Here is a 16218-nt window from a genome sequence, read left to right on the forward strand (position 1 = left end):
TGGCATCTCCATCCTCTTCCTCTTCTTTCTCCTCCTCTTGCCCGTCGTCGGCGATGGCTTCCCCCTCCTCCTCCGGGCCGTTGTTGGTGACGGCCTCCCCCTCCTCCTACTGGCCGTTCGTCGGCGGGGAACTAGAGCTGCTAGGCGTGGCAGTTCTTTCCCACCAATGGTGCCATCCCGGTGGCTTCCCCTCGCAATTGGAGTCCGATGGCAAAGAGAGGTTGCTCAGCTGTAGAGATGAAGGGCGCCAGCCGGTTGGAGATTTGTATGCGCATACATAGGGGTCTTATTGAGTTGGTATGAATGGCGGCACATATATCGAAGAGAAATGCGGTTGCTCTTCCATGGAGTTCACGCTCCATTCCGGTGGTTTGCACGTCGATCGACGCGGTTGCCACTCTGGTGGTTCCCCTTCCCGGCAACTCCACCATCGCTGCGCGCCAATAATAATTTTGTGGCGAGGTAGGCGATGGTTGGGCGTCGTTCGCGTGTCAATAACGTGTCGGGCCCGCTACTCCCCGCATCGCTTCTCGCTCGGTTCGGTGTGCCTGAAGCGTCCCCCGTGGAGCGGAGACGAGCTCAGATGCCGGACATCGTATTAGACCGCGCTGGGCGAAAGAGGGCTTTGGACCGTCGTGTGTGGGGCCGAAAGAATGTCGTCCCAAAAAACATTTGGGGAGGCTTAGGGTACACAACTGAAGATGCTCTTACTCCTATCGAAACGGTCTTACTACCAAAGCTAGCACTCCGAATCGACATACTTTACGTGTCACGGCAGTCGCCACCCAAAAACCCCGTCACAAACGTGTTGAGAAAGTGTGTCATCCCCAAATTTCTCATCACAAAACTAGTCAACGATCAGTTTGGCAAGCAGAAAAAGGGCCTGGCTACATTGAAGTCGACCTCGATTAGTCCTTACGGCGAGGTCACATGGACAGCTAAGAACCTTTCCTTTTATGGAAACAATGCACTCCCGCCTTTTCCTAGAAACAGCAAGTCCCACCGCCCGGTCAAAAATGCCTCTTTTCTCGTGTGCAGTGCCCATTTCTTCTGTCCCTTAAGCAAAAAAGCGAAACACACCATTTCGTCATAAACGATCATCCTGCTATGTCTCCAGCCACACACACCGACTGCCATCAGGATCTGAATATTCGGTGTATAAACTGTCGCTCTTACACGTACACGACTAAGCTATATACTCCCAAAACACACTCACTCCATTTCATAAAACTTGTCTTAAAATTGTCTAGATTTGGTGCCGTGAGGATGGAGCCACTGCCCCGTGGATGTAGTCGCCGCCACGGGATGTAGTGGCCGCCACAGGAATGTAACCACCAACCCTTTGATATAGCAGCAGCCATGGGATTTAGCCAGCACCAGGAGGATGTAGCTGCCGCCACGAGGATGTAGCAGCCACCTCAAGACTCAGCCAGAAATGAGGATGGAGCCGCCCCGCCGCGAGGATGTAGCAGCCGCCTCAACTCAGCCGGCCATGAAGATGGAGCCGACGAGAGGATGTAGCCGCGACGAGGATGCAGTCGTTGCCGCAAGGATGCAACATTCGCCTCAGTAGCCTCCGACTTGGCCATGTGCCATCTAAACCAATGTTACACCTACAAAAAATACCATCTATGAAAAATAGATGGAATTCCCATCTAAGATAATTACACCTGTGGAACTACCATTCTAGCGGTAGTTGGTCACCATAATTTAACTAACATCTGGGTGAGCTGCGTCGATGATAAAAAAGAACTACCATTGTTGGTGAATTACATCACCGTAATTTAATTAAAAACTAGGTGAGTTACATCGACGATAAAAATGAAATACCATCCCAGCTGACGACAAAAATCAACTACCATCCCAGCGAGTTTATATCGGGGTAGTTGAACTAACATTCCTGGTTAGGTATGTCCAGATAAAATTAAACTAAGATCCCAGTTGAGTTACGTCGCAATAATTTAACTAACATCTCGGTGTTACAATGCAATAAAAACTGAATTAACATCCCGATGAGTTACACCATGATAAATTTAACTATTTCCGGTTGTCTATCGTCGACTTACATTTTCAGTGGTCCTAACTTGAGTTACGTTGCAGTAATTTAACTAACATCTCGGTGTTATGTTGCAATAAAAATTGAACTAATATCCCAATGAGTTACACCATGATAAATTTAACTATTTCCGGTTGTCTACCGTCGACTTACATTTTCAGTGGGTCCTAACGTTGAATTACATGCTGATTAAAACTAATATCCCAGTGGTTTGGTATCAGTTATGAAGTTAAGGTTAACCAGTGATTACATGTAGCCGAGAAAATAATTTAATTAAACCCTCATAAGTACATCCAGATGGTTTAGAAAAGTACAATAACAAAGCTGCTATGAAGTACTTTGAGAAAATTGATCAAAAGAAGCAAAAAATGCTACCCCGTGACTACGGTTGCTAGAGGATGCAAGGTAAATAAGATCATCAGGTGACAAACATCAACGGAGGAGAGTCCCTAGAAAACTACCAAGTAATTGGACGTAAAAAAATTACCAGATGGTGTATGGAAAAGGGATTGCACAACCAATCTGTTGGAACGATCTCATAGCCTGCCAAAGAATGAGCCCGCAAAAGACATGACTTACCTGAAAAGTATGCCTGATCCCCATGGGACAAGCGTTTTGGCAGCAGCTTGCCTGCAATCCCGCGGACAAGTCCCCAGGCAAGGGCGCACGGATTGGTGGTCACGACTGGGACGACGGTGACAAAACTCTTCCATCCCATTTATGTGAATGTGATAAGCTGGCCCAGAGATTCATAGAAGTGCCCTGGAAGACAGTGCTGCCTGAGCTACATCTAACATTGAGCTACAAAAATGCCAAACCTCCCTATCTGAACGAGCTGGTCATAGTTTGTGTCAAGTAGTTTTATCAATGCAAATAATTGAAATTAAAAATGAGAAAAGAGCATGAAGTGAAATATTACAGAGTGCCAGTACTTACACTAGGTCCCTTCTCAGATATATTCAGATCCGTCAACCCACGATATAGTGGTTTACTAATGATTTACTCAAGCTCAGATTTCTCCCGCAAGAGATCTTGCAGGGTGGCATTAACTAAACTACGCTACGACATACTGGTGGGATCTTGGGCGGAGCTTTCCTCGTCTTCATCCTTAAACGGAAACAAAATTGGAAGAAAAATTCCAGCAGAACCGTAAAGGGGGTGGGCATTTTCCTAGATCAAGGGGCTCGACCAGAAACCGAACAAACTCGTCAGTTAGCTTTTTAGGCAGTAACTGAAGATACAGAGCAATACTTCAATCCACTAAATTTATTTAAACTTAATGATGCACGAATTTGTCATCATAAAGAAATTTCAGAAACATTACATGTACTTAATATAGCACTGACACTCAAAATGTCCATCAGCAAGATAGATTCGTTGTGTAGCATTTCATTTTAACTTTCACACACTCAACTAATTTTCCCAAGAAATACAGAAAGTAGATGGATATAATGGTCCCACTAAATGGAATTACATGCTGAACTAATCACATCAACTGTCAACTACTCCCCAAGACTCGTCGCATGATATGTTACTTAGGTAAACGACACTGCACTAAGACTACTAAGATCACCAACACAAACAGGAAGGCAGAGGAAGGGTACAGCCAAGTGTGAAGTCCACAATGGTGGTACAAAATAAATCATTGGCGCAACAACATGCCAAAGATGTCCTAACTACGCTCCAAAGCTGCGCAGGCAATAAGCGTGAAACTGCAAGACTATGCTTAGGGGAAAGCAATAATTATGCAGAGCTCTCACCCCCCTCTCACTTCAAGTCTGTTCTTGTGAATGGTGGCTTAACCAGGACATTTCTGACAGGACTGATGCATCAAATGACAAAACAGAAACTCAGGAATTCGTGGTGTGTGTTGGCAGAGAAGCAAGACAATGGTGTGTTCCAGGCTCAAAGGCGATGCAGCGACATGGAATTGTGGACCAGAGAGAGATGTGGAGAGTTTGATAGGTTTGATGTAACCAGGACTCATCACCCACTACATAATATCTTCATGAGCTCACTCACTAAGCAAAACAACCAGGGGACCAGCACCCTAGACTGTCACTTTCATGAATCCTCTACAGGTTTCCATGTGATCATCGGATCAGTAAAATATAACGACAGCACATGCTAGGTAATGTGAGCTGAAGGGTATCCCCATTCTGCTCATCAAAATCACAATGCTAAATAAGAGACGAGTACAAAATTAAGCCAAACAGGTCTCAGTGCCTTGATTCGAACCTATAGCAGCCGAGGATGATGACGTTGTGCACGGAGCCATCGAGCCGCAGATAGCCCTGGCGCCTGGTGACGTCCCCGGACACGAGCAACCATCAGTAACTTGCATGTAATTTGCAGAAGCATTGGAAAAGTTCCGTTAGCTTCAGATGGAAACTACAGGTGTATGTGCAAGTTCAGAGGACGGTATTAGTAAGTAACATGGAACAGGCATCATTAACATCACATGGAACTTGCATATAAAAGCATTGGATGAGTTCCATTAGCAGGAGATGGTAACACATAGTTTCATCAAAATCTTGAAGCTTAGCTGTATCTAGTAGTTTGGTTGCAAATGCAAGGGGGAAATCCTGGGTTACATCTACAGGTTAGATTTGTAAATTCAGATGCAAAATTGTTCCAATGCATCTACATATTCCACGGAATTTGGATCAGATATGTACACTACTGTTTTGATGGAACTACAAGCTAGTGATTACATGTTATTTTTCACCGGTATGAGAAAAAAGGAACTGTTTTGGGGAGTCACATTCAAGATGGCATCAATTGCATAAGTTTTGAAAAATGCCAATCGGGGAGAATTTAAAATAGGTTACATGTGGTGTGTTTACAAGATGCATCTAGCAGGTTACAGGTAACTGTTAATCAAGTAGCTAAAAAGGCAGATGCTACTATGGTACTGCAAACCAGTGACTACATGTTTTTGCAACAGGTGCATCAGTAGGAAAAAAAGGGAATGTACAGGAGTTATATCCTAGATAGTACTATCATAGCATTTACAAAAGGTGAGATTAAATAGTATGTTACATATGGTGGGATTAATATATGCATCCTACATAGTACTATCATAGAATTTTGTGCTGGGATTAATATATGCATCCCTAAATAGTATCTCACCTTTTGATGATGCAACCTCCGCCCCCCGCAAGTATTAATCCTCCCCCGAGAAGATGTAGCATTGCCATGGGAAATGTATCCCAAACCTCGAAGATGTAGCCACCATTGGCTAACACTCATCTAGTTTAACAATTAAAAGTAACACTACGGAACATCTAACAACAGGGTGTAACACAAAAACAGAATGTATCACCCTTTGTAGATTACATCTACCTTACATTAAAAAAATCATCAAACTAAAACTCAAGGAGCGGCACCATCTAGTTCACAAATTCATTACATCCTGAAAAAAACATATGATGTAACACTACCAGAAAATGTATCATCATTTACACATAGGAGGTTTGTGTAGTTGTTTACCTGAATCTGACCATAATCCGACCAAAACGGAAGAGAAATTTCGCCGGAGTACCAGCCAATCTACCAGAAATCCATGCCTATTTCCCTGCGGCGCAGCCTAGATCTCCCTCGCGGCGGATGCGGGCGGAGCAGCACGAACATGGAGCGCCACCGCCCCAGATCCCGAGCCATTCCGTCGTTGTAGACATCGGCCCGGACGGCGAGGCCCAGAAGGTCGGCGAATCGGCGCACGTGGAGGTTGCGCGGGTCACAGCTGACCACAAGGTCAAAGTGGAGGTTGCGCCAGCAAGCTCGCGGCCTCGCGCGCCGCGTCGACGACGGTGGCCTTCGATGGCGTACGCGAGGGTCGGGTTGCCAAGCAAGGCATGGAGGAACGGGATCTCGTGGGGGCTGCGCAGGAGCTCGCGGTACGGCGGAGCAAGAGGTCGGGCGGCGGCGGCGCACCGGCCGAGGACGTGCGGGTTGGGGAATGCGTGTGTGGCCTTGTTTCCTTGTGGTGCTGCACTTCCACCACGAGCTGAGAAGGACCGCTAGATTGAGATCGCACGGCAGCGCGAGTGACCTCGCTGTAAAGCCCGATCAAGGTCGGCTGCCAAATAGAAATTGCGGGGAAAAAATCCTGTGCCGTGCGAGAAAGGGAAGGAAGCGACGACCCGGCCAGCGCAACGCGCTGACTGACGTCCACAACGCGGAAAGCCGCCAGCCAGTTTCTCAGTATTTACCACCCTGCCACTAGCCGATCCCCACGCGCGGGCGCCTGCGACTGCTTCCCTTCCCAGCTCCCTCTCATGGCCGGCGACCGCGAGAAGCCCCCCGCGCAGCGCCCGTCGTCGACGTCGTCCGCGCCGGAGCGGGTGGCCAGGGCGGTGGAGGCCGTGGCGGCGGCGGGGGAGTTCCGCAACGCGTACCGGCGCCAGCTGCTGGCGCTGTCCCGCCGGATTCGCCTCCTCGGCCCCTTCGCCGAGGAGCTCCGCGAGCGAAGGCGCCGGGTGGACGAGCGGGAGGAGCGCGCGCTCGCGCCGCTCGCCGCCGCGCTGGAGAGGGCGCTCGACCTGCTCCGGCTCGGCCGCGACGGGAGCAGGATCTCCTTGGTACGTGCGTGCGTGCGTAGTTACCTCCCTCCCTCCTTCCTTCCTTACCTACCTACGCGCTACGCAGCCGCCGCCAGCGGTTCCTGATTCGGTCTGATTCCTCGTCCCTTGCCTGCTTCCGTGGGCGAATTGGGTGCGTGATTCGCTAGTAGTATTATCGATATTTTAGGGAGATGCGAAAGTGCTTGGTCACTTTGCAGCAACCAGTTTACTTCGGTATCCTATATTAAGAAAATGGTATCAGGGGGGCTTTAGATTCTCGAATCAGAATAGTGATTTTCATCTGGTATATGTGGCATTTGCTTGACCAACGACTATAATCTGGTTATACTGCGTGAACCTAGTTTTATTTCCTGAGATTATTGCAATTCCTTCTGTATTGGCCCTGTTGTCTTAGGATGGTCCTCTGTTATGATTCTGTTGATTTTTTTTCTACTCGCCATGCATTATGGGTGTGATCAATCAGACATCTCTTCCATTTCTCTCTGCTCAATCTCTCGATCAAGCATCAAACTATTCATCTTGAGATGTTTCATCACGCTAGGATAACAACAATTAGTGTGTTACAGCGCGATATGAGGTGGTGGATTAAGGGAGGGGTGTTAACATTCTCCAAACCTATGGCTTATGTGCTTGGACTTTTTTATTCCCTTGGGCATCATGTTCTACCAAACCTGGTTTGTCTGATCAAATTTGGTGTTTCAGTTCCCTTTGAACATTCATGCTATCATGCCTTGATCCGATCACTTATCTATTAATCAATGGTTTCACCTACAAATGGAGCTAGTCTGGGAACCTTTGGTATTGTTTCCAGTCTGGGTAACGTATACATTTATTTTATGAGGGAATTTCTGAGGTAATTTTCAGATCTTCCAAGTAGTGGTTGGTTTTGGTTCAGGTTAGGCCCTCTGTTTTTTTTTTCAAGACAATACATTCCATACAGTGCCTATATAATTCCTACCTGCCTTCAGATTTTTAAGGCCCCGCTTGAAAGCAGCACAGAAACAGGAAGAGGAAATGAATGCATGTTGCAAAACATGCAAACTTTTCATACAAAGCCGTTTGAAACCAAGTAATAGGAGAATGTAGGAATCTTCTTGAAGGCTGTTTTACAGCAGTCTTAATAAAGGCTAATAGTAATGCATGACAGCTATATCCTGACAAACTTAACTCAAAAAATATTGTAAAGAGTCATCTACATTGTTTTGCATGATACCATGATAGTCTTAAACCAATGACAAACAGGCTCATTTGAGCGGGAAGAAAATTGGTGGACTTTGTCGTTCTCATCGAATCATAGGTCCCCATGAGGCCATGCCCTCACAAAATTGCTCCCTCGATTCCACGTGATCCTCACAGATGTGATGCTACTCTGGCTGAAGCAGCGGATCTCTACCGCGATTTCTCTTGACATTTTCCATCTATTCAGCCTATCTGCTTCTTCGATGAAGGCATTCTGCTGTTGCCTCCGCCTGTCTCAATTTGGTGCGACGGCAAGCATCAGCCCAATGGGAGGAGGCCCCCTTCATGGGACGCTGAGGCTCGATCCCTTCTTTTCTGTGTGTCGTGCACAATAGTCCACATGAAAGTTTCCAAGAGGTCCTAGTGGATTCTTAGTTTCCTGTGAAAGCGTAGGATAGGAGCAGTGTTCCATAATAATTTGAGTACTGCTTTTCTCCTCCGTTACAAATGGGCCAAAGGAAACTGTTTCTATGGAATCAAATTTCCTGTGAAAATACTACTAAGGGTCTATTTGGTTTTCAGCCATTTTCAGCCTTACCAAAAGTTTGGCATGCCCATGATTTTTAAATGTTGTTTGGTTTCCCACCAATATTTTGGCCTACTGAACTGTCGTTGTTAAGCTTGTAGGAGGTCAAAATGGATGAAGATACGATAGCCACACAGTTAGCTAGACACGTAACTTATTAAGGGCGATGCTAGTAAGAGACAATCAAAGTCACGCACTCATTAACGGTCTGATCAACTATTGTATTTTCAAAGAATCAAAATATTGCCACCACTCTGAAATTATACCTCCGCCGACGGCCAAAAATGTCCCCATTGTAGGTTCGGTTTTGGCATTGGGTGGTGACTGGATGACAAAGGTTGCTCATCTCTTTCAAATGACTAAACTAAATTGAATCACCACAATCCTATGAGCCGAGCGGTCACACATTTTCTTCACAACGGGGAGCACTTAAATACCTCCTGCATCCTCCTCCCATCTTTCCCATATTTCCAGCCAGATGGTTATGCCATACCACTTCACAAGTCGTTGAGATATTGAAGATAGACAAAGCCTAGTCCAGCCGAATGAAGCAACGTCCACATAAGTGATTTCTGAAACAGTTATGACTGCGAATCCAAGGTGGCCAGGATAGTGAGCTGTTCTTGTGAATTTCGAATCCGGTATTAGCTCCCACGGTTTGCCCGAATTTCTATTGAGATCTGCACATGATATATGTAAAGTCTTGTCATTAAATTGCAGAGCTGGTGAATAAGTGTGCATTGTTATGCACACAACTGAGGCGAGATTTCCTACGGCAGGACTGTTCCCAATTCTAATGCAAATTGCTGGAGTAGCCGGTGAATGTGGGTGATGTATTGAACAAATCATCTCCACTAGCGGAGGTGTAATTTCACAGTGGTGGCCGTGCCTGACCACCCGCAGTCTGAACACCCCTCGCTAGGATCAAATTAGACGAGGAATCGAAATTTCGTTGGCTTGATGTTTCGTTGCTTTCATTATCTGTTTAAAATTCAAACTGTGTATTGCTTTGGTGCAAATACTTCTGTCCATTTAATTATGTACGGGCGCGAGCTGCAGAGCTAGAGTGCTGGTGCTGCTTGTGTTGCACTGGTTTCTCTCGAAGTAATGAGGTGTGCGGCTAACAAAGGGACAAGCCCAGCCCAGTTTGTACGGTGCAGTTCATTTCTTGCCAATTGAAGGCGATCTGCCGACGGTCAAATTGTTCGCTACAAGATCGATCATGCCAGGAATTTGGTTGTGCTTATGTGGGTGTAAACCAAACATGCCCCCAGTTCCCTCAATCCAAATGGCGCACTAGTTTTTGATAGTCTGGCAATTGCTCATATATCTGAAGAATCATCCAAGCGATTTGAACTTGAAGCAGCCATTGTTCTTAGTAATCATCTTTTACTTTCTATTTTCTGAATGCTGAGCACGGTGACCAAAGGCCCAAATTCTTGCTATGCACGATAGGTAAAATTGAATCTTGTACAGAAATACAACAAATTATCGAACATTATCAATGCAAAAGATCCATAGGTTATGCCTGCTAAAACTAGAGTACATAAACAAAGTTGTTGCTTCTGTTGACTAGAGAAGGGGTGAGATTACTGAGTAAAAATATGAGGATGTGATGGCAGCCTCTGGTGAAAAAGGAATTCCTTAATATGTACCATATCACTTGTTATATTGTGCCATATTACTTGGTAATAGTGCTAAAATGTCCCATCTTACTTTGGCTCCTCCTTTTATTCTATTCCTTCTCCCGAGCATTACCACCATACCTTGAATCCGTAGTCCAGACCCATCCGACAAGAAACTAGGGTTTCATGTGGGTGGGTGTCCCAAGCGTAATGTTCATGATCCTCAAGTGTTTCCTTTTATTTCTAGACATGAAGAATATTGTGTGCCTTATTATGTTGTGTCACAGCTTTGCTGTTGAGGCACCCAGCAAAATAATACCAGGCAAAGCTATAGGCTTATAGCTTATTTCTGGCATATGCTTATTGAACCGCAGTCTTTGAAGCATATTAAAGATTAAGTGCTCTTATAGTGCATTTTTATGTTGTCATTTTGTTGCTTATATTTGTTATCTTCTTAATCTTGGAATATATCTTGATGACTTTATGAATTATCAGTTCGCTCTGAATTATAAGATCTTCTAGCTTTTTCTAAATGGTATGTATCTAGACGCATTTCAGTGTCTGCTCACTCATATAAGTCCATATGTAGTTCAAATTGAAATATCCAAAACATCTTATTATTCGGAACGGAGGGAGTGCAATTTTATGAGCATGCTCTTCAAATTGATACTTAATCTGGAGAGCATATCTGGTGCATTGGCGCATGTGGCTGCACCTGATCCCAGTTGACCCTCAAGAATTCTTTAAAAAATTCCAAAAATAATTGACAACGTAGAAAAATATGAATATACTATTCCATAAAACTCAAAACCAAATTCCATCTACATCTCTAGAAAAAAAGAAGAAGACAAATCTGACTATGAATAGTACATAATTTACACTGAGCTATTAATTCAACCCATTATCAAAAAAAAAAGCGACCCATGGGCACTAGCACCCAGGGCATATTCTTATAGAATAAGCTAAGTGAGCCACAAATCCGCGTTCGAGGAGATTCGAACCCGGGTTGCGGGGCAGCCATCAACTCGAGCTAACCATCTGACCCTCCGGTCATAATTTACACTGAGCTATTAATTCAACCCATTATCATTCTCAGCACTAAAATGTTCACTTTGGCTATAGAGCTGTGCAACATTCTCAGCACTACAATTTTCACTTCAGATTGAATTGAATTTCTGTGGAATTATATGGACATGCTCTATTTATGTTACTGTACATAGTTTTTGGGCCCTTTTAAAAACTTCTATCTTGTGCAACATGCTTCAGGTGCACCATATACTTCCTACTTACAGTTACAGTTGTGTTGCTGCATCCCAGCGAGGTATATAGATAAAGTAACTTATTTTTACGCGCTTGCAGGTTTTTGAAAGGGATAGAATAATGAAGAAATTTCAGGAAGTAATTGCTCAGTTGGAGCAAGCTTTGTGCGACTTCCCGTACAATGAACTGGATATATCAGATGAAGTTAGAGAGCAGGTAACATCGACTACACGCCTGAACAGAATCCCTCTTCAATCGTTGTTAAGTGCTGAACTCCAGTTTTAGTGATACTTGATAATGCTCTGCAGGTTGAGTTAGTGCATACACAGCTCAAAAGAGCAAAAGAACGGGTTGATACGCCTGATGATGAGTTCTACAATGACCTGATATCTCTGTATAATAAGACCTATGACCCAAGTGCGGAACTGGCTATTCTTGAAAGTTTGTCAGAAAAGCTTCACCTGATGACTATCACTGATCTCACACAAGAATCACTCGCTCTGCATGAGATGGTGACATCCGGTGGTGGCCAGGATCCAGGAGAGCACATTGAGAAGATGTCAATGCTACTGAAGAAAATCAAGGACTTTGTTCAAACTCACAACCCTGAGATGGGCCCTCCAATGACTTCCAAAGTAATGGAGTCCAATGGGGAGCAGAAATCTATAATCGTTCCTGATGAATTCCGATGTCCAATTTCCCTTGAGCTGATGAAAGATCCTGTTATTGTTGCTACTGGACAGGTGAATCAAATATTTTCGACCTGAACTGCAAAAGTTCTGATACAACTTCAGTACATATTCTGACATAATATTCTTATCCATGAATTTGCAGACCTACGAACGCTTGTGCATCGAGAAATGGCTAGCATCTGGGCATCATACTTGCCCAACTACACAACAAAGGATGGCAAACACGACATTGACACCAAACTATGTCCTTAGAAGTCTCATCTCACAGTGGTGTGAAACCAATGGGATTGAACCGCCCAAGCGCTCATCTCAGCCTAACAAGCCGACGCCAGCATGCTCTTCAAGCGAACGTGCTAACATTGACGGTCTTCTATCCAAGTTATGCTCTCCAGACCCTGAGGAGCAGAGGTCAGCTGCTGCAGAGCTTCGGCTCCTAGCAAAGCGGAATGCACACAACCGACTTTGTATCGCTGAGGCTGGTGCAATTCCCTTGCTATTGAGTCTGCTGTCGTCATCTGACTTACGGACTCAGGAACATGCTGTTACTGCACTGCTGAACCTCTCCATACACGAGGACAACAAGGCAAGCATCATGTCCTCTGGTGCTGTGCCGAGTGTTGTCCATGTGCTGAAGAATGGCAGCATGGAGGCCCGGGAAAACGCTGCCGCCACACTTTTCAGCCTCTCTGTGGTCGATGAATACAAAGTACAAATTGGGGGAACAGGAGCTATCCCTGCCCTTGTAGTGTTGTTAAGCGAGGGCAGCCAGCGGGGTAAGAAGGACGCAGCGGCAGCTCTGTTTAACTTGTGCATATACCAAGGGAACAAAGGCCGTGCGATACGGGCTGGCCTTGTGCCACTCATCATGGGCCTGGTGACTAACCCCACAGGAGCTCTCATGGACGAGGCTATGGCGATACTCTCAATACTATCCAGCCATCAGGAGGGGAAGGCAGCTATCGGTGCAGCGGAGCCTATTCCTGCTCTTGTGGAGTTGATTGGAAACGGGTCACCAAGAAACAGGGAGAATGCTGCAGCGGTGATGCTGCATCTGTGCATTGGCGAGCAACAGCTTGTACATTTAACTCGTGCACACGAGTGTGGGATCATGGTCCCATTGCGGGAGCTGGCACTGAACGGCACAGAAAGGGGGAAGAGGAAGGCGGTACAGCTGCTGGAGCGGATGAGCAGATTCCTGGTTCAGCAACAAGAGGAGCAGGAATCCCATTCTCGGCTGCAGGCCGCCTCGGTGCAGGTCCTACCCCAGCCCCCTGAACAGGTCCCAGAAAACGAAATCCCCGATCAAATTGACAGTCCAGCGTCTCAATACCCTACGTTGTTATGAATATGATGAGGATACTGCCGTACCGGCAATTCAGAACCACGATACTAGCCAAAGTGGGAGTCTTTTTGCGTTTGGCGATTGATTCGCGCGAACTGGGAGATATGTATGACATTCCTCCGTGATTGTAGCTGGAACTCCAATCAGGTTGTTGTGGGCAGGTGAAGTAGCCCAGTCTTGGTAATGTACAGTTCTTGAATATGCACTGTCAGAAATCAACTAGTGTCAGAATGCAAGGTTTCCTCCATGTATATATCTCCACTGTAATAATAATAATAAAATTAATATCGGATTTAACAAGGAGTACAGTAAACCTTGGCATCTCGTGCTACCGTGGGTTCACACTAAGCTTGATAAACTGAATCAGCTGCTGGCTGCATTGTTTGTTTTCAACATGCTTACCTTTTTCATCTAAAAATGCATCAAATTGTCGTCACCATTTTGACGGAACATTCGTTTTTTGAATTTGCACCGCTGTTTTCGTGACATGATTGTCACTAGAGAATTTCGTACTCCCTCCGGCCCGAATTAGTGTACGCGACGGATGTTTTGCAAAAACCACCTTAATGAATTTCCGACACAACTGGAGGTCCTCCCACCGCTAATCGCGTTCAGTTGTCTTCCTCATCCGTCTCTCAAGCTCCGGTGGCCGGCTCTCACGCCGTTCAGCCCCCGCCCCGCCCACCTCCGCCCGAAGCCGCCTTCTTGTTTACCTCTGTTGCGCTGCCGCCTCCTTTCTCCCCCGTTGCCTTGGTCCCCGCACTGTTGCCGCTTGTGAAGATACAGCCGCCGGGAAAGGTTGGATTTTCCCCGCCCAAGACATCGTCGCCGCCATGCTTTCCCACCCTCCGCTAGATCTGCTAGAACGAGTTCAAATCCGTGCTCTGCTTTTGACCCAGCATGCCACCGCTCACCCCTCCTCTCCGAGCTGATCCCAAATCAAGGTCATTCCGTCCGACCTCTACGGCACGGCCTGCCGCCACGCCACCGTCTGCAGCTCCTGCGGCAAGGCCATGGCGCATGCCAGAACGCCATGCGCCGGTGGGTCGCTGGTTCAGGTGAACAAGTTCTGCTACATGAAGAGTGGCAAGGATGATAGCAGCCAGGACCCCATGACCCAACCTGCCAGCTCGCCCTTGAGAAGACAGAGCCTGTCCATGCTCACAGGGTTTTTCCTGAAGAACCAGGAGTTCCACAAGATGGCCATGGCTGTCAAGAACCAGGTAATAACACTACTTCTTGTTTGTGCATGTGCTTTTTACTTCCAACATTTTTACTGCTGGTCTAAAACATATGAAACTCTAATAACCGCCAATATTATGCTGGTCCTGGTGTTTCATTTGATAGAGCCTTGTCTGGCACATGGAGCTGAAAGATCAAGTGGTACTGAAAGTCTGAGACAACATGGGGTACGATAGATACAGCAATTTCCTCCCAGGACATGGTAAAAAGGTCAGCATTACAAGCTCCATATATTTTTACAACATTGAAAAATAAATCCCACCTACGGGAAGCCATCTTGCATCTGTTAATGCCCATCGCTGGTATGCATACCATGTCCATGTTGCATCTTGGATCTGTTAATGCCTAGCGCTAGTAATTTTGCAGCTCTGACAGAAAAACAGGTGGTGTCATTTTTGCAGAGACAAGGTTCTCACCGGCAGGGCCCTCGTCCCCGGCGGGTTGGTTGCAGAATGTAGCAGCAGCAGCACGATCGACCGGCGGCAGCAGCCGTTGCGAGCTGCTCCTGCGCGTCCCCCGTCCCCGGCGGAGCAGGGCGACGTCCCGGACCACGACGCGAGGGGCACGGACGGGACGGCCGCGAGCGCGGACGAAGGCGGCGCAGCGGCGACGGAGTGGGTCTCGAGGAAGAGGAGGCCAAGCCTCGACGGCCGCCGGACGACCTCGACGGCACAGTTGGTGTCGAGGAAGAGGAGCTCGGTGAGGTCGCCCACGAGGCCTTCCTTCGCAGGGAAAGGAGAAGCGACCGGCCGGCGGGCCCTCCGCGGGAGCCTCCCGACACCGAGCGGATCCGCCCCGAACTCCCTCTCGCCGGGGAGCTGCGGACGGCAGCGCCGCGCCGTCGGCCTCCTCCTTGAGGAAGACGACTCTAAATTTGGACCTGATTGAAAATTATTTTGAATTCGCAAGGGGGTTATTGTAAAAACAACTTATAACACTCGCCCGAACAGTAATTCGGGTCGGAGGGAGTATTTTTTTTTTACAAAAGCTCAAGGACGTGCTCCTCGCCGAAGTCATTTGAGTTATTGCCACAAAGTCAAACCCTTGATCCTTAACACAATCAATCAGCTATACGTCTATGTTTAGATGAGAACATGCATGGCACGGATTGCTCTGCAAACACACACATTCCTCTTCCATCTAAAATGCACCGACTTGGCGTCGCCATCTCCTAGGCACGTCTGAAACCCAAAGAAACGTTCGAATCTGCGTCGCCATTTTCGAGACACATTTGTCCCACAAGAGTTTCCGACAAAAGCTCGAGCACACAGTACACTCCACCGGCCTGGAGACTGGAGAGCAGTAGCAGATCGACAGTGGTACTGGCTAAGCTAGTGGGTCAAAAGCACTGAGCTAGATTGCACTTCCATGTCACGCTCTGACGAAATCAAACACGCCCGCAAAGATCACATGACAGGATCTGACTGGACTACAGGGCCTAGCTTCAAGCTCAAGCTGCTTCTGCCGCTGCTTTACACACTGTTCATCTGATTCGGAGAAGATGAAGAAATTTAAAAAAGAACGAGATGTTCTGTTGCGCTTTCTGATTTGTCGCGAGCATCTGTGATCCGTGATCTGACAGCCCGCAGTCACCGGCCGGCAAAGACATGCATGCGATTATGCGTGGGTTTCTGTGCTCCATGCACCCTA

General features: G+C 46.8%; 2 protein-coding genes across 2 annotated transcripts; both read left to right on the forward strand.

The window, feature by feature from the left end:
- The first annotated feature begins 6302 nt into the window (after nucleotides 1-6302).
- LOC127299192 (protein spotted leaf 11) lies at nucleotides 6303-13719 on the forward strand. Its single transcript, XM_051329120.2, has 4 exons — nucleotides 6303-6639; nucleotides 11392-11508; nucleotides 11601-12035; nucleotides 12127-13719. The coding sequence occupies exons 1-4, from the start codon at nucleotides 6337-6339 to the stop codon at nucleotides 13327-13329; spliced, it is 2058 nt and encodes a 685-aa protein (XP_051185080.1). The 5' UTR covers nucleotides 6303-6336; the 3' UTR covers nucleotides 13330-13719.
- A 668-nt stretch (nucleotides 13720-14387) lies between these two features.
- LOC127299193 (uncharacterized) lies at nucleotides 14388-15534 on the forward strand. The gene is made up of 3 exons (XM_051329123.2): nucleotides 14388-14549; nucleotides 14674-14778; nucleotides 14970-15534. The coding sequence occupies exons 2-3, from the start codon at nucleotides 14768-14770 to the stop codon at nucleotides 15454-15456; spliced, it is 498 nt and encodes a 165-aa protein (XP_051185083.1). The 5' UTR covers nucleotides 14388-14549; nucleotides 14674-14767; the 3' UTR covers nucleotides 15457-15534.
- Nucleotides 15535-16218: the final 684 nt, after the last annotated feature.

The sequence above is a fragment of the Lolium perenne genome, chromosome 5 (genome assembly GCF_019359855.2).
Source record: "Lolium perenne isolate Kyuss_39 chromosome 5, Kyuss_2.0, whole genome shotgun sequence".
Lineage (NCBI taxonomy): Eukaryota > Viridiplantae > Streptophyta > Magnoliopsida > Poales > Poaceae > Lolium > Lolium perenne.